The following is a 19253-nucleotide window of genomic DNA, read 5'->3' on the forward strand; positions in this document are numbered from 1 at the left end:
AAGCCCTTATTACCAAACATCTTGTGACCTAAAGTCATCTTGTGACCTAAAGTCAGCCGAGTTCTCTTCTCAGGCTCAAGATAAAGGCACATAAGTATTTCCAAGCCAACAATTCCTCTAATGCAGGGGTGTCCAAACTTTTTTCACTGAGGGCCACATACATAAAAATATAGGAGGGGCTGGGCCACTTACTAGAAATTAGGTATATAACCTTAACTTTACTGTATTAAAGTTAGAAAAATCATTTAAAAGTGGTCAAATGTGTTATATTGTTGAATATAATTAAAGACAAAGCTGCCTTCATCACAGCTTTCCATAAATGGATCTTTATTGATTTATTCAGAAAAAGCTTTGATAGCTCATTCTCAGAACAGCAGCCTCAGATTTCTTCTTGGACAGAAGATTTACAGCACAGAGAAAAAACAATAAAGGGGAAAATAGGACGGGTACATTTCAAGCTTGTTATTTAAGTTCTTAGGCTTAGCAACACACCTATTAACGTTCGTTTGAAACTGTTATCAACATTAACAGACTGAACTGGACTTAATAACAGGAGTGCATAATTTTAGTAAATTATTCTGGTGAGTATCAGCTGCGCTGGGTATGTAAATCGGGCCATCCAGCCGCGGTGCTGATCGTCTGCCACTCGTGCCAAAAATCAAATGTCACTTGATCAAGGAGCAAATCTGCATCAGATGAGATCAGCTGACTTTGCGTGCGCTGTGCACAGCGGTGTGTTAACAAGAAAAACGAATATAAGAAAGTGGTGCGCAAAAGCAGGGTAGTGGCAGAATTGATGCGCATTATTGATATTTGAAGCATGTGTACTTGCACATTAACACACGGGTACTGTGGAATATATTTTTACTCACCTAAAGTGCTCGTGCTCTCGTCCACTCCCCGCAAAAAAATTAGCAGCTGTGCGGCGTCTGTGGCATCGGTGCTCTCATCGCATGCAATGGAGTAAAAATCAAAAGCACAGCTTTATCAGACAGCTGCAGTTTAATGTTGGCTGACGAGTCTTCAATGCGTCGCACAACTGTATTTCTGGACATGCTGACGTTGTTGAAGTCCTGCACTGTTTCCGGGCACGTTATTTCGGTGACTTTAACGAGGCAGTGTTTTATGAGGCCTCCATCTGAAAAAGGCTTGCCATGTTTTGCGATGAGTTGGGCGACCTCATAGCTGGCTATTGGAGCCTTTTCCTGGACAATTTGAGCACGAAATAAATACTGTTGCTGATCCCGCAGAAGAGCTACTATTTGCTTTAATTTCTGCTCTGGCTCAGCACCAGTGTAGGATGCATAGGCCTGATGTTTGGTTTCACACACACTTCCCCTTGAATTCTTTGAAGAAATATTCACTCTCCCACCGTGTCTGAAATTTTCTGCACTCACTTTCTACCTTTCGCTTCTTTGGTTCTGCCATGTTTAGTAACTTGGGGGTAAATTTCTTCTGTGATTGTCCTTTTTGGTAAAGCAACTGCCTTGATCAACAGTAGCTCCCCCTGGTGTTAAAACTAAGAAGTGCAATACACTCAAGCAAAAGTCATATTCTATTCTATTTATAAAATTACTTGAGGGCCAATTAAAAATGGGCGGCCCGCGGGCCGGACTTTGGACACCCCTGCTCTAATGCAACATTGATGAGTCAACAAAGCACTTTAAGCCAATTAGATGCTCACAGTTGGAGAGAAGAGGCCTCTCTTCTGACTTAATCCATGTGCTCATTCATGTACTTTATACCTGACCAATTCAGTGTCTCTCTCCTTCCACAGCAAGGTTTTGGAAACATTGATGGTGAATACTGGTTGGGCCTAGACAACATCTTTTGGCTGACAAACCAGGGCATCTACAAGCTTTTAGTGATGCTGGAAGACTGGACTGGACGGAAGACCTTTGCAGAATATGCTAGCTTTCGTGTAGAGTCAGAAGCAGATTTCTACAGGCTACGACTGGGCCGATACCACGGCAATGCTGGAGACTCTCTAACCTGGCACAATGGAAAGCACTTTACCACACTGGATAGGGACCATGATGTCTACGCAGGTAAGTGGGTTCCCGTAAAAGACAAGGTGATCACACCTTCTGGTAGATTTCTCTTTCACACACTCTACAGTTGTTATTAGTAGTTACTAACAACTCTTAATAGTTTCTACACTCTTGTAGATTGGTTTGCAGGGACATTCACTTATCCAGAAATACTGGATACAACAATTGCTTTTTGCTTACTGCTTTGTTATACACTTCAGTTAGGATCTGCAATCTCTTTCCCCAAACCACAGGTTTGTCTTGAGGTACACAATTTTTCTATGGTGGTATTTCTAGAACAGGAATTTCAGACCTGTACCTCTTTTTTCCCCATCTCCAGAGCCTCTCTGTGAGAAAAAAAGGAATATGAAAATTAATGAATATGAAAGATGTCCTTTTATGGACTTCCAGTGTCATGTACAAAATTTTAAATGGGAAGCCCAACATGGCAGTCTTAAAGAAAGCGACACTCTACTTACAATTCAAGAAACGTTGAAGGAAGCTGTGACTGTGTGGAAAGACCCTGTTGAATTCCTCATTAAGTTATGTGAAGATGTAAAAAAAAACAAAAAAAAACAAAGGAGGAACTCACAGCAGAGTTCAACCGGAAAATACAAGAAAATGTGCATCACATCGAAGGAACTGAAAAACAAATTGGGGAAATAGAGGGGGACGTGGACGGGGCGGTGGAATGTTGGAATGCTCTCTCACGGCTTCTCAGAAGCCAAACATAAAGATGAGCAAAGTGTCTGACCTCGAAGATGGTTCCTGACGTAATATGATCACGGTATTCCAGAGGTTGCAGATTGCACTGCCACTGTAACTTTTGTTGAAAATCTAATTAAGTCAGAGCTGGCTGAAAACAGCATGCTAAACTGAGAGTGAGACCTAGGAATAGAACGAGTACAAGGGGTCCTCGCACAGGGCCTCCAAGCACACCTCCTTGCTCTGTAGTGGTCCAGCTTATTTGATATTGTCAGGGTTCCTGGGTCGTTGACCCAGTGCTTTCAGTTTTGTCACGTTCAATTTATTCTTCACACTCATGGTTTTCACTTCCTGTTTTCTGTGCCAGCATGTTGCCTTTGTATTGTGTTCCACTGATTTCCATGTATCATTAGTCAGACTAAGTTCAGCTGTGTACTCACCGATTTCTAATCACTCATCATCCAGCGTGTGTTTAAGTCCTCAGTTTCCACCAGTTCATTGTCGTGTCATTGTAGATGTTGTGTTGTCGTTCCCGCCTGTGTTCAGTTGTTCAGCCAGCCATTCAGTCTTTCAGTCAGTCAGTCCTTTCGTTCCTGCTCTGTTCGTTCACTCGCTCCAATAAAATATCATCATCCTGCACCGTGAGTCCTGCATTTGGGTCATCTCTTCTTCGCCTCCACACACAACCTCTGACTAGGGATGGGTATCGAAACCCGGTTCTTGTTGAGAACCGGTTCCCACTGTTTCAATTCCTTGGAATTGTTTGCCATTTTTGCAAACGATTCCCTTATAGATTCCAGTCGCCCCGAATGACGTCACCACGTTGCGGAGCGTCATTTACCTGGCAGGAAACACGGCGCCTAAGCGGCTCAAACGCTCAAAAGTTTGTTATACTTTACGAGAACGGATGACAACAGGGCAACTTGCAATACTTGCAAAGTAGATATTTCATTTAAGGGAGGAAACACTACGAATATGCAAAAACATTTGCTCACAAAACACGCGATGACCTTAAATGAATGTCGTGTTTTTAATTCCGCTCTGGACTCGTGAATCTCAACCCAGCAGCAGCGGTAATGTTTGCACGTCCTCTCCCGTTAATGCGGCAGGTAAATAATCAACTAACAGTGCATATTATGTTAGCGCGATCTGCCTTATTACAAAACCTGCCATTACTGTGCGCTGCATTTAGGTGACCATGATGAGAGAGACAGACAGAGTCTGGCTGGCTCAGATGCTGGCAGTTCTCACTGCAGTCTACCGTTAGCGTCTCCTTTCAGGCCAGGATAGACGAATGTCACCAAGCAGTGACTAAGTTTGTGGTAAAAGGCTTGCACCCATTTGCCACAGCAGATGCCCCCGATTTTCGGTAAGTGAATGTGTTTAATTGTAGGCAGGGACATTACTGGATATTCTTGTGTAATTGCTACAGAATAATTTATGTTATACTTTGTTATTGCTACAGAAGAATATTTATTTTATTATTTTACATTTACAATTTTTTTTCCTGGGGACCCTGTGACACCCCATTGAAGAGCCGTAGGCTGTGGATCTCTTAAGATCTCACTGTTGGGTTTGTAAGGCCATGTTACTCCTAAATTTCTATCTTGTTCAAAGAGAAGATATAAAACAAAGTTCTAAGCTAATCGACCTTAGTGTTCTCCTTTTTTAAAAAGAATCGATAAGAGAATCGATAAAGAATCGAATCGTTAAACAGAATCGAAAATGGAATCGGAATCATGAAAATCTTATCAATACCCATCCCTACCTCTGACAGATATGTAGTCAAATAATAGAATCCTCCATGCAGTTCAGACTAAGAAGATAATGGTCCAAAACAAGTGGTTGTATTTTGATCATGACTATGCCACAGAAGTACAGAACAAAAGAAGAGAATGTGAACCCCTTAAAAAGGCGCTGAAGATGGCCGGTATACGCTTCCAGACATGTATTATGACATGGCAGGGTGGCTTACAACACTGCAACCCTATGGTATTGTGAAGCAGCCCCAAACCATCCAAAGTGTTAGCTTGGAGATTAAGAAAATAACAAAAAAACTACTAAATACTACTCACAAGATTAGAGATCCAGTCACACAAAAAGCCACCTACAACTTGGATGGTATCCAAAGAAGGCATCCTGCTCCCTCTGGACTTTGGCAGCCGAATTATATGACTTAAAATTAATATTCTCCCCAAATTATTCTTTTCTTTTCTCAGTATTACCCATAAACAGAAATAAACCTAAACAACAATGTAGAGCCTGGAATAAAAATATCTCACAATTCATTTGGAATAATAAGAAACCAAAAGTGAAATTCTCTACCCTGTTACTGCCTGAGGAGATGGGGGTAAGGCTCTGCCTTTATTACTTACCTGCTCAGTTACTGTCACTTTTATGTTTGTGTAATCCATATTATGTAGCCAATTAATGTAGCCAACCATTACAGTCAATGTCTGTTTGTGTTGATAAAGAAATTAAGGCATCCAAGCAATGAATAAATATGGGAAGACTTAGTAAAAACCTGTTAACTTTAGGATGAGGCAAAATTGTTTAGGCGGCCAACATCTAAATCTGACTTTGCACCAGCAGTACAAGACAGCAGGTTCTACCAATGGTTTTCTTTAGAGATTACCTCCATATGTAAGCTCCCTAAACACTGGGAACTGCGATTTTAAAACCTTATTTCAAACATACCACTTGAAAATAACTGGAATTTTATAGTTATTCAAAGAACAATGGGAAAAGGAACTGGATATTGGCAATCTGTCTGGAAAGTACAGCCATCATCTAGAAATTCCTGGACTTACAAAGACTTTTGTTGGAAAAACATAAATTGCTTCTTTATAATCTAATCTTATAATCTAAACAAAACATCTAAACATATTCTGGTCTTGTATCTATTCAAACTTTTTTGAATGAGGTATCAGTAATCCTTTCCAATGTCTTGGATTTTAACTTTTTGTGCAATAATCATTATTAAATTTTAATCTGTCGATAATTGTCCCATGATCACTTGTTTCTTCTTTTCCTGTGTATGTGTTCCTGTTTTTCTGTTCACAATTTGAAAAAAAGAAATATTTTAATTTTTACTTCAATTGTGGTGGTTGGAATTGAAATATACACACACAAATGGCTCAGCTTTAGATCTTCAAGCTATGGATTCCAAATGGAGGAAAATCAAGAACTTAATAGTGCGTAGAAACATCAGTTTGCTTTCAACGCTAATGCTGCAGTCTTTCTCGTATACCAGGTCTACTGATGGACTTTTGACAAAACTGAAACGGTCTTCATTTTCTTTATCATATTTAAAGCCGTTAGGCTGCTAGCTGTTTTATTTAGTGTACATACCAATTGGTCTTATTTGCTTGTGTTATTTGTGTTTCCAGGGAATTGTGCCCACTATCAGAAGGGAGGATGGTGGTATAATGCCTGTGCTCATTCCAATCTGAACGGTGTGTGGTACAAAGGTGGGCATTACCGCAGCCGCTATCAGGATGGGGTCTACTGGGCTGAGTTCAGAGGAGGAGCTTATTCTCTGAAAAAAGTGACCATGATGATAAGACCCAATGGAAATACCTTCCAATAATTGCTCAGTATGTTGAAACTTATATTTAACAAGATGTTTCCACCAAAGGGATTCTGTATCACAAGACCAGGCACCATTGGCTGATTTTCAAAGCTTCTTTTGGTTGTTATACATTCACAATGCCAAGACGTGGCAGAACTTGTTCATTTCATTTGCCCTACATGTAATGCTTTTATTCATGTTCTTGTGCTCATAAAGTTATACTGCACACAAATAAAAAGATTACAACCTTGCATGTAATGAATGTAAGATGATGCCTGCATTCCTTTCTCAATGCAGGCTGTTATTGATGTAGTGTTTAAAGGGTTTTTTCCCCATCAGAACAAAATCCACAGTTACATATCAGTGAAAAAGAACCAAGAAATTGACATCCAGAAATGTTAATTTCTTGATTGCTGGCAAAAAAAACTTGTACTTCTCAATATTAATGGCATTTGTAATACTCGTTAAGTATAAAAAATATGTGCTCTTTAACATAATGTTTTCTTTGATTCTTCCAATGTGCCCAGCGGAATTTGAACTGTTTTGAACAAAAAAGAAAAAGTATACATATAAGTCTGGAATGGATGCCGGGCTTGAAAATCTAAAACTTACTTAAAAGGAAATAAAAGAATCTAAAGCAGATTGTGTTAAACTAATGCTGAGACACAGATAGCAGACTCACCAAGGTAAGGAATACAGGGCACCATCTTCAGGGAGCGAATATATTCCCTCATGCGGGTGTAATTCTCTTCCTTGGATGTCAGGTAGTTTAGCTTCTCAAACGTGGCCTTGTCTTTCCGACTGATCAGCTACAACAGACAGGAAACAATAACACATACATAATTTTCTATTTTCGTGTAGAGCCTTTTACTTAAGTGGGAAAAGAAGCATTGACAGACTGGAGTGCTTTCTAAAAACCAACAGATTTATTGATATTATGAACTCAGTTGTTTCTATCGGTCATCCTGACTGATCCAGACACACATGACAAAATCTGGCTTTTTTAATGTCAAAATGAGACCCAAACATTTTCCCAAGCACAAAGTCAATGTCGATTTTTTGGCAGTAATACTCTATATCAACATTACAAATCTAAAAATTTTGGTGAAGAGAAAAATGACTAATTCTTTTGTAAGGCCATTGTCCAGCTGTTCTAATCAAGGTATGCAGAAGAGCTCTGAGCTCACATGTAGTTCTTCTCCTCTAAGCTAAGAAAATGAACCTGAGGCTGCAATAAAGGGACAGATGGGCATAGGCTCACCAAAAACTAGACAATTAAAAAAAGGTTCTCTGGTTCGACAAGTTTCGTGGTCTGTTATCACAATCAAATAGATAGATCATAAACATGTATTGCTCATTCATAAAGAAGAAAGCTTTGGAACTATCCCGACTAGTGAAGAGAGTGTAGTTTCAACAACACTGATTTCCTCCCGAGATCTTCAGAGCCATTGAACGGAATGAATTAAAGGCTGTGGAGGTCCCTGTATATGCACGTAAACCTGTGTCAAAAAGTTCAATGAACTCAGATACACACGGAATGTTTTCCTTCATTGTGTGGTTTTAACTTAATGCAGCTCTAGGCTTCGTTTCTATTGGTCACAGATTAATAATGGGATTAATAATGGAATTAACCTATGGATTAATAATGGGATGTCACTCAAGTTCATATGTGTGTGAAGGCAGACAAGCAAATACTTTTGGCAAAAGAGTCTCCTTATGCCAAGTTCTGGAAAGTTATTGACCATCCCTTGCACTCTGATAATACAGCCAAAAAGACCATTAAACATCCATTACAGGAGTCGCAGTGTGGTTGATTTGATTCCTGCCATAGAGACAGGATGCGTTGTAGGCAGGGAACTGTATTTACTGTAGCCTTCCCAAGCATTTCCCCACAAACTGATGTTTAACAGTGTTTTAGACCATTGCCACCCAACTCAGCTTTCCAACTCACTCTCTGCATATTGAATTTATGACTTTATACAGACAATATTTTTTTTGTTTTTCACTACCCAAATAATCCAATAGTTAGACATTCCCTGCTAAAGTTAAACAATCATGTGACTGACTGGTCAGCAGGTTGAGTAATTTCTTGGAGTAATTTATGCCTCTCTAATTGTATGTGATCAACCCTACCACCCATTAAACCAGGTCCCCAGTCATCAGATTTGTCTACTGTTCCAAAAGAATATCATGATTTAGGACAGAGGTCAGCAACCTGTGGCTCATGAGCCATGGGCTAGAATTAGGGTTAACTGTAACCCTATGTATTAATAGGGCAGGTAGAAGAATTACTAAGGACAACGGAAAAGAAAAGAACCATGTGGAATTGGAATGACCTTACACTTGTCTCACCTTAATAAATGACCACCGTGTTGAAACGTGCAGAAGACAGACTACAAAATGCGTATCTTAATTCATCTCAAAAGTGTTCTAACACCGTTGTTGTATGGAGGTCATTTAAATGAGAACAGCCTATGAAAAATATTACTTCATTATAAAGCTTGGAATTTTAAAGGAGGAGGAGGAACACTTAGGACCAGATTTACAAACATTAGCAGCAGCACAACTGCTGGATTTACAAAAGAAGCACAGTGTCAGTTCTGTGACAAAGTTGTGAACAGGAGTATTTTTCAGCTGACCTTATGGCATATGTATTTATAAGTTTTATTTTCATGAGGAGAATACTTAAACAAATCATGCAAATGTGAATTACAAAGTCTGTGGAACACAATTTAATGCTATCCTATGCTAAAGAAAGCAATAAAGGAAGCACAGAAGCTCCTTTCCTTAGTGTTTGGAGAGTTGGAACAGCTCTTATTAAGGCTGCCATACAGATACTTTCAGGTCACGTCTCTCAGTTAGGAACCTTCCTAAGTAAAATGGACTATTAGAATGCAATGTGAACTTGACACAAGGACAAGAGATAAACATGGAAACATGACTGACTAGGGAGACAAGACTACTCAGACAGGGCACAGAGGGGGCAGACAGACAAAGACACAAGACTATAGAAACAGTCAGGGATCCTAAAAGTGAACTACAACCTATAATCAAGAGAAACATCCATCCATCTTCTTTCGCATATCTGGGGCCAGGTCACGGGGGCAGCAGACTAAGCAGGGAAGCCCAGACAGACCTCCCTCTCCCCGGCTACCATCTCCAGCTTGTCCAGGGGGACACCAAAGCGTTCCCAGGTCAGCCGAGAGATATAATCTCTCCAGCGTGTCCTGGGTCTGCCCCAGGGCCTCCTCCTGGTGGGACATGCCTGGAACACCTCACCTGGGAGGCATCCTTGTTAGATGCCTGAAACACCTCAACTGGCTCCTTTTAATATGGACGAGCAGCCGCTCTACTCTGAGCTCCTCCCGGATGGCCGTACTTCTCACCCTATCTCAGAGAGGTTAGCCACCCTTTGGAGTAGGCTCATTTCCCTCACTTGTATCCACAATCTCATTCTTTCTTTCACTGCCAACAGCTCATGACCATAGGTAGGAACATAGATCAACCGGTAAATTGAGATCTTCGCTTTTACATTCAGCTCATCACTGCAGCACCAATCAATCTGTCGATCTCCCACTCCCTTCTGCCATCACTCGTGAGAGTGAAATTCTGTCCATAAAAATTACGAACAGAATCGTTGACAAAGGGCAGCCCTGGCGGAGTCCATCACCCACCATAAATGAGTCCGACTTATTGCTGGCTATGGGACAAAGCTCTTGCAATGGTTGTATAAGGATCAAATGGCCTGTAGCACTGGGCCAGATGCGCCACACTCCTGAAGCACCTCCCACAGGACACTCCAAGGGACACAGTCGAATGCCTTCTCCAGGTCCACAAAACACATGTAGACTGGTTGGGCAAACTTCCATGCACCCTCAAGTATCCTCAAGAGGGTAAAGAGGTAGTCTAGTGGTCCACGACCAGGACGAAAACGGCATTGTTCCTCCTGTATCTGAGGTTCGACTAGCGGACGAACTCTCCTTTCCAGGGTTACAAGCAGCAAGTTGAGGGGATACTAGGATACCCACCCCAGCCCGCAGCCTCTCACCAAGGGCAACTCCAGACTGAGTCCAGCCCCTCTCCAGGAGACTAGTTCCAGAGCCCAAGAGGTGAGCCCGACTATATCTAGCCGGTACCTTTCAACCTCACACACTAACTCAGGCTCCTTCCCCACCAGAGAGGTGACATTCCATATCCCAATTGCTAGTCTTGGTAGCTGACGCCCACCAGGGCCTCCCCTCCTGGCTGCCGCCAAACACACATTGCACACGACCCCTACAGCACCTCCTGCAGGCAGTGGGCCTACAGAAGGAAGGGCCCATGTCCCTTTTTTGGGTTGTGCCTGGCCTGGCCCAATGGACTAAGGCCCGGCCACCAGACGCTCACCCTCGGGCACTCTTCCCAGGCCTGGCTCCAGGGTGCAGCTCTGGTAACCCTATCCCAGGTATGGTGAACTGTTCCCTTGATTGTATACTCTTAGGGGTCTTTTAAATCGCTCTGGGTCTGTTCCCTCACCCAGGACCAATTTGCCATGGGTGACCCTATCAGGGGGCAAAAGCCCCCCAACAACATGGCCCCTGGGATCCCTGGGATACACAAACCCCTCCCCCACAATAAAGCAGTGATTCATGGACGGGCAACAAATAACAAAATACAAGTCAAAACACTGGGTCAAAGTGTCATATAAATACATTAACTGGTAATACCATATGTTAGTTAAGTTTAATACAAGTTCAAAAGAGAACGGCAATTGACCTACGATAAAGAGATACCCATGACAGGTAAACGTCATCACTGGCACACAGTAGCATCTAATTTAAAGAACAAACAAAAAACAATATAATTCATGACTTGTCAAAACTATGAATTACAGAAGTAAGACTTTAAGGCATGCACAAAGCTGAAATCTTACCGCCCAGGTTTTGCTGAGTCTGAAGATCGGCGCACTCTGCAGAGCAGAAACCACGGACACCAGAGAATGGAGATTGTTCAACTCCAACAGTTTCTGTAAACAAAAGCGATTATAAAAGACATGTTAGGAACAGGATAGGAATGCGTAAAGTAACTTAGTTTTCCTTTAATTTTAACTGGTTATTAGGCTTTATTAGGCATTATTAGTGATTACCAATTATGGTACTAATTACTAATGAAGAAAAAAAAATACCAGACCACAACAAAAAAAATTCCAATTATTACTTGGATAAGGTACCAGGATGTGGAGTAAAAATACAATTTAAAAAAAATTATTATTTACAAATTACAAATTATTTAAAGGTTAAATTCAACTAAGAATAGCAAAAAAGACAACAACTTCACTAAAATATGAACACTGAGAAATTTGCTTCTTGAAACATTTGTGCTCATTTTAAATTTAACACCCACTGTGTTATATCACCTTGTCCTTTAAAAAAAGCTGTACATGTTTAAAGGTCTAAGGCAGCGGTCCCCAACCTTTTTTGCGCCACGGACCGGTTTATGCCCGACAGTATTTTCATGGACCGGCCTTTAAGGTGTCGCGGATAAATACAACAAAATAAAACTAGTACCGGTACCGAAAAAAAGAAGATTTATTCATAACACACGTGAAAAGACCCAGGAAAACCGAGTTAACGATAAAAACGATAACAAAACAACGCTGAAAACCGATAAAAACCCTGAAAACCATACATTTCACACCTGAGCCTCAACTCTCGCGGCCCGGTACCAAACGACTCACGGACCGGTACCGGCCCGCGGGTTGGGGACCGCTGGTCTAAGGGACTGAAGTCCCTCCAAGCTATTTCTGAGTGACAAACAGACAACCACACACTCTCACATACCTATAGCATTGTCCCCTCATCTTTCACTAGAAACATGAGGGGACAATGCTAATCACTGCACCACCGAGACACCCTGCTATATAAATCTTTTTCTCTCCCAAATAAATTTGTATTTTTTGGGAAATAAGATGTGCATACTGACTCACACACAAACTGAGAGACCTTGAAAGTAGCCCTGACCCCCTTAATACACCCTTTGCATATCTTCCACATCTTCCATATCCTTCCCAGTCCACCAAGTACTGCAAGACCCTCCTACAGCATCAGGCACCCATAACATGAGTTACGGAAAATATACCGGCTCACCCTCGATGACCCAGGCGGGTAGAGAGGGCCTGGGTGGAGGGCAATTTAAACCGGGCAGCAATAGGGTTAATCATAAAGTCTATCTCAATCTGGACAATTTCTTTGACTCCGTATGGAGAGGAATGCCTTTTGTCGATAGCCAAACCATCTGGCTGTCCTGGCAGGACGGAGTCAAGGTTCGATGGCCAAATGGTTGTTTTCCTCCTTGGTCCTTAGCAGTGTGGAGCAAGTAGCTCTCCAAAGGTAGCAGCATCTGCAGATGGGAACAGTGGTCTCACCTTTGATGGCTGGGCAGACAGGCAGCTGATAACTGAGCAATGCTTGGAAGGGTAATAGGCCTGTAGCAGCAGAGGTCATGGAGTTGTGGACGTACTTTACCCATTTTCTAGATGGGACTTCCATGTGAACTGGGTGAACTGGGGGCCCCAGTCAGAAATGATGTCATAAGGAATGCAGATAAGTCTAAAATGTGCTGGGTGAGTTGTTCTGCAATTTCCAGAGCTGATAGGAGTTTAGGAAGAGCAGCAAAATGGACAGCTTTGGAGAACCAGTCTATGCTGAATCTAGGGCTAGGTGAGACCACAGATGACCAGGTGTGGGTAGGGGTTTCAGGAGTCTTACAGGTAGGGAAGTGGAAATTTTGTTTTGAGCACATCTGGGTTGGAACATATTCATAGACATCCTTGGACAAGGATGGCCAGGATGGCAGGTGAATCTTGCAGTCTGGGCCCAATGAATTACTTTTAAACTGAACTCTTGTGGGAACATGGAGACTATTTAGGGGTCCTGTAGTGGGGTATGGCTCCCTCTGCTGGGCACTGACGATCTCAGACTTAATCTCTCAGGTTACGGAACCAGCATGAGGGTAGAATCGTCTCATCCTCAGGTGAGCTGTCGGAAGTGGCAAATTGTCTAGACAAGGCGTCTGACAGTGGGCCAGTAAGTTATAGAAATATTAAAGCGTGTAGAGAGCTGACCCACCTGCCTTGATGGGAGTTTAATCTTTTTGCAGTTTATACATAGGCAATATTCTTGTGATCTGTCTAAACAATAAATATATGCTCTGAGCCCACAAGCCAATGCTTCCATTCCCCCAACGCCAACTTTATGGCCAGCAACTCCCGATCATAGTTTTTCCTTTGCTGGAGTCAGACGATGGGAGAAAAAGGCACACGCATGCATCTTACCAGAATGTTGCTGTGAGAGAACAGCACCCACTTCAGAATCGCGCTGCGTTCTCTGGAAGTCTGGACTCCCGTGTGAGCTTACAAAGTCCAGACTATCGAAAACGCGAATACGGACTCCCGTACTTGAGTATTTAGAAATGGCCTAAAAGTCTGCAGTCTATTAACTAACCTCAGCTAACACCAGCTGACAATGTTAGCTCAGTGTCAGGAATTCTTCATTAATAGTAATTTAAAAAAAAAAAAAAAAAAAAAAAAAAAAAAAAAAAAAATCACACAGCAATAGTACATCAAAGATACTGAAGTTTCGCCCATCCCATTCTTCTTATGAAGTAGTGTTGGAATTTCCAAGTAAGAAATGCATTCCTGCCCGTGCTGTTGTGCTGGCTGTGGGTCCATTGTGTAACTGACGCCACCAACATTAACAGGACACTTACATTAGAGCCTCTTATTGTGTGTTTTGTTTGGGTTTCCAGCAATCAGAATGAGAGAAACTGTATTAATCCCAGATGGAAATTGAGTAAAAAAAATGTAAAAAAAGAAAAAGAGCAGCAGGTCATACTCGAACCCAGGCTAGCCGCTCTCAGCCATGCACCCAACTGCGTTTAGCCTTTATGATGAATATGGTAAATCAATAGTGTGTTGAGCAGGGGTAGGGATTAATAAGTGTGTATAAACTTCTTTCAACTCCATTTCGGACTTAATGATTGAGAGGTTATTACATGTCATTGACATATAGTCTATGTTGTTTGAGCACATATCTGTGTGAATGTGTATACATGTGTGTGTGTACATGTGTAAATGCAGCTGTGTATATGTTAAATAAAAGGTTGTCATCATCATCATCATCATCTGAACTCACCTTTGCTATCTTGACAAAGTGACTCAGTATCTCTGCTCGGATTTTCAGCGTCTGGGCAGTTAAGATTTCCCTCACCAGCCAAAAGCTCACCTAAAACACACAAATATAATTTGAAACACAGGCACATGCTCACACACACATACACACAAAACTTCTGAGGATTAAGTCTGTTTATTTAGGATTTTCACGATCCCACAGATTTTGAATGACTCATTAACACACACACGCACGCACGCACGCACGCACGCACGCACGCACGCACGCACGCACACACAGTGAGCAAATATTAGTGAACAGGACCCTTCAATTAAAATTTCTTTTATAAGAGAGTTAAAACTCCAAATTGAAGACAGAAGACAACTAGTGATGTATAGTATATTACTGTAAAATACAATGAAACAACATGACATTTCTAATATCAAAATGAAGATAATTTTATTTTTAGTCACTTCTCATGTTGGAGTGTATATTTTTTAGATGATACTCTAATAAAAACTAAGAAAATAATTTTGTTAAATATAGGCATAATTTTCATTTTCAAGACCTATTCGCCCTGTCTTCCTACAATTTTGAGGCCTACTTCCCTGGAAGAATTTGAAAATTAAGAGCCAAAATATTCATATATTTAACAAAAGTACTTAACTAGTTATAACCAGAATAGTTACAATAATGTTTGAAAAAAAGTGCAGTGAAAGTTAGCTGGCTGACATTTATAAATATAATACATCTTGATTTTAAAGAACCTTAAAAAAAACCTTTTAAAAAAAACAAAAACTAAGAGCTCCAAGGGGAAAGAAAGACTCTAGTTTGTGAAAAGTCCATTTGAATAGTAATTACACCAGATCTACCAAGATTAGCAAATGGGGAATATCGAAGGTAAAGTGTTTACTTGACTGTGAATTGTAGTTATAGGTTTTAAATAAGACAAGAAACAGCATTTATCTTCACCAGTAATGCATCAGAGATTGAATCCATCAGTACTTTTCATACAAAAACAATGATGAAGATGAAATTTGTCATAATTGATAGAGTGCATCTTCCTGGTTTTAACTAATGACCTTTGAGCAGCATCGAGTTTTTTATTAATATCAAAGCCAAGAATGTTCACTATGAGCTTTATAGTTGAAAGAACTATAGTTTAAACTCCCTAGTTTCATTTTCATTTTTTAACTCCATATATTGAACTTAAAAATGCTCAAAAATATTGCGTTCAATACAAAGCTAATACAAAAGTGGGCCGTCAAGTCTGACACCTTAGTATTAATAGATTTGAACCTTGAATGTCACTACCTGACCAGAAGACTAAAACAAATATGTGCTTTAGAAATCGTATGGGACAAACCTGGTTGAACCGACGTGTGAATGCAACCACATTGGGGGCTAAACTGTGTTTCTCCTTCCCACTCCATCCACAACTAGCCAGCTCCTGCAGAGTAGGAAAGAAGAAAAATTATTTCAGGAATCACCAGTAGCACCTGGAGTGTGGTTGCTGACACTATATATATTTATGCATTTTACTAAACTGACAAGGGATGATCACACCATATTATTCGTGGTCAGCAACACTTGTAAAACTAGGAATATATGGGATTCCCCTGCTGCAAAATAACAAACTGCCATTTAGGGTGTTTTCACACAGGTTTAACTGGATTTTTCCCCATCAAACTTTGTTCAGGTGGTTATTGCTTTGGTAGTCAGCCTCATACATCCAGTCAGGGTGGAGGCTTTGCTGCTGTGTTTGAAAACAGATTTGTCATTCTATGAAAGTTAGACATTTTTCATTGTCTCAAATACAGTTGATTGAAGCAGGGAATAAGAATAATTTTCCCATTTTGTGCGGTATCATCTGCTTTTTCAAGGAGTTCAAGTGATACTCTAATCTTCCACTACGAAGCTGTCCAGATTAGTTATAGCTGATGCGATGACTCTGACCTCTTTACCAGGACCTTTATCAGTATCACGGATTGTTTTAATTTTACCCAATATGTGTCTGGCCCCACACATAGTAAAGGACAGATACTGGACCTTGTTTTTACTTTGGGTTTTAGAGTGTTGTTTCAGAGTTTACTTCATCCTTTCTTTTTAAGTTCTCTCTCCTTGTGCCTTCGTCTCCTGTTTGCCATGTAGTTAGCTCTCACATCCTAAATCTCTTTTCTGCAGTTAAATTATTCTGAATCTTTTAATTTATTTTTATATCCTTTTAATGATGTTTATCTCTCAACAAATTCATTATCATTATGTTTGCAATGACCCATGATGTTAATGGGCTTGTTGTAGTTTTTTTTCTTTTCTTTTTTTGTTACTCTGGAAGTCAACCATCTCTTTTTCTTGCTTACATTCCGAAAGAGGTCATTTCTGCTGGACCTTTCCACAAAGCTCCTCACCTCACCCTGTATTCCAATTCCACTCCACCTTTTATACACCCAATCACTGCAGTGTCAAAGAACTTCTGCAGGTGGCATGTTTTACTCCTATACTGGAAATCCGCAATACACATCAGTAAACAGGAATGGAGATACGACTGTCCTCTATGGTGCGCCAGCATTACTAACCACGTCAGACAGGGTGCCCCTAGCTGCACCAACTGAGGCCTATCTGACATATATATACAGCAATCCAGGAGACATTAGAAGTGGTGAAATCCATTCTGAGCTTCTTCTCACTCATCTTCTCACTATTCAGGTGAGAATGAGTATTCTGTAATAGGTAAATAACAGCATCATTCACCCCCACAAGAGGATGATAAGCAAACTGAAGAGATTCAAGATCATGTAAGCTAAGCCAGCCAAGAACCAGTCTCTCCAACACCTGCATGACATGTGACATCGTGATAAAGATTTATAAAGAAGGAATCGCTTTCTTTGGTACCAGCACAAAACATGATGTCTAGCACTGGTACTTTTTTCTGTAAAAGACTCAAGTTGAAGAGTTGCTGCAGGATGCCAGGCAGCTGGGTAGCACATAAATTTAGGAACTTTGGAATGATGCGATCATTGCATGAGCCTAGGCTTGGTCTAACCTTTCCAGCTGTCTTCTTACCTGGCCAACTGTCACAGTCATGTTGAGAACTGTATAATGGGCTGAGGGTGTGTTAAGGCTGTATTTAGTGTTTAGGGTCGACAGGGATTCAAATACTAAACCTGTTAAAAAACAGATTCATTTCATTGACTCTGTCCAGGATGCCCCCTGCTGCTGTTGATCTTTTGGGTTTAGGCCAGTAACATTCCAAGTCAGCAGTAGGACAACTTCAACACTTGGACATGGATTGATCTACCCAATAGGCAGCTCAAACCCAATAGGCAGATCAAACCATTCAGGGTGTTTGCATAGAAGGTCATATTTAAATAAACTTTAATAGATTTCTAGTAAGTCTAAAAGTAACTCACTGAAAGTACAAAGGCTAAGTTATAGTATACACTATCAGTGAAAAATGCAGCAATGGATTGGCATGCGCAACATCTCCTCTCAAGTTCCAGTAGGATGACTGATCTGGGTCTAGGTAGTAGATGCGTTTTTGGAGAGCGGTAGCTGCTGGTCCGCGGCTGCAAGTGTCAGTAGCAGCTTGGGATCATCGCCACTGTCAGATATCATGATAGAGCCACTCCATTCAGCATGACCCCTTACCATTAAAAGCATTAAAAAAAGACTATAAAAACCTAGTTTTAAAGACAAGATTAGCCACAACTATAAAATTAAAAAAATAAAAATACAAAGAAACTAAGGGAGCTGCTGCAACGGGCTCCCACTCTCAACGTGCCACTCACCAAGTATTCAGATCCATGTTTAATTAGATCTGGATATGTGGACAGATGTAGAGATTAATTGCTGAAAAGTCCTAAATACTTTGCTCAAAGTATTTAAAACACAGATGAATCAACAGTTGCAACCTGAAATTTTTGCTTCACTTCTCTCATGGCAGATGCATGTGTGGAGAGTTTTCTATAAGTCTTGGATTTCATTAACCCCAGGCTTATTTTTCAGGCTGTGTACTGCTCCGCTTGCACTGTGCCTCAATAGTTGTGCAGCCCATATACCAACAGTCAGCAATGGAGCCCAGTGATTTTAACATTCCAGCATTCCAAGGGAGCTTTTACTTTGACTTAACACTTTCTGTCACACATACACTCACTATGATGGATGCACTAGGGGCAATTTGGGGTCAGAGAATCTTTCTCCAAGCAAACTTTAGCATGTGAACTTGAGGAGCTCAGGACTAAACTAACATTTGATTGGTAGACTACACCCACTGTACTACCTCAGCCACATGCAACTGAATAATTGAAAAATGAACAACGAATGACAACTACTTTGTTTAGAACCCCAAAATATTCAGCTCAAGACCAAAATGCGTTATGGAAAAAGAAGGTGACCCAAGAGAAGCCTTTGTTGTCCAAAAATTACATCCATCCAAAACTACAGTTTACCAGAAAGCATAAAGACTGACCAGACTTTCTGTCAAAGATGGAATTGTCTGACCAATATAGTAGAGATAACTGGCACAAACCAAAGACAGATTTCAATGAAGAAGCAGATGCATGGTGGAGGAAGTGTTCTACTTTTGCTGTATTGGAGATTGGGCAGTTTGTGGTTTCTAATTTCCATTTGAATTCTGTAACACTTCAAAAGCAGTGGTGCAAGATAATGACGTCGTCTGTCTGAAACTTGAAGTTGGAAGAGAAATAGATCCTAACCTAGCACTAGAAAATTTCTCCAAGGAATATATCAAAAAGAAGAATTTGAGGGTTATATAATAGCCTAATTAAAGCCCAGATTTGA

General features: G+C 40.8%; 2 protein-coding genes across 8 annotated transcripts in view; one reads left to right on the plus strand and one right to left on the minus strand.

Annotated features, from left to right (window-relative positions):
• The window catches only part of LOC134630468 (angiopoietin-related protein 2-like), a 16774-nt gene extending 9989 nt beyond the window's left edge, over positions 1-6785 (plus strand). The window contains exons 3-4 of the mRNA XM_063477759.1: positions 1778-2048; positions 6125-6785. Coding sequence (XP_063333829.1) covers positions 1778-2048; positions 6125-6324 — 471 coding nt within the window. The 3' untranslated portion in view covers positions 6325-6785. The remainder of the gene's footprint in view (positions 1-1777; positions 2049-6124) is intronic.
• The window catches only part of LOC134630466 (ras-specific guanine nucleotide-releasing factor RalGPS1-like), a 99192-nt gene that overhangs the window by 58872 nt on the left and 21067 nt on the right, over positions 1-19253 (minus strand). For 4 of the 7 annotated variants that reach the window (XM_063477753.1, XM_063477754.1, XM_063477752.1 and 1 more), the window contains 5 exons: positions 15820-15903; positions 14478-14567; positions 11219-11311; positions 6989-7115; positions 873-929 (listed from right to left, as the gene is read on the minus strand). In XM_063477753.1, coding sequence (XP_063333823.1) covers positions 873-929; positions 6989-7115; positions 11219-11311; positions 14478-14567; positions 15820-15903 — 451 coding nt within the window. The remainder of the gene's footprint in view (positions 1-872; positions 930-6988; positions 7116-11218; positions 11312-14477; positions 14568-15819; positions 15904-19253) is intronic. The other 3 variants (XM_063477758.1, XM_063477755.1, XM_063477757.1) reach the window with 1 other exon arrangement.

The sequence above is a fragment of the Pelmatolapia mariae genome, linkage group LG7 (assembly GCF_036321145.2).
Source record: "Pelmatolapia mariae isolate MD_Pm_ZW linkage group LG7, Pm_UMD_F_2, whole genome shotgun sequence".
NCBI classification, from domain to species: domain Eukaryota; kingdom Metazoa; phylum Chordata; class Actinopteri; order Cichliformes; family Cichlidae; genus Pelmatolapia; species Pelmatolapia mariae.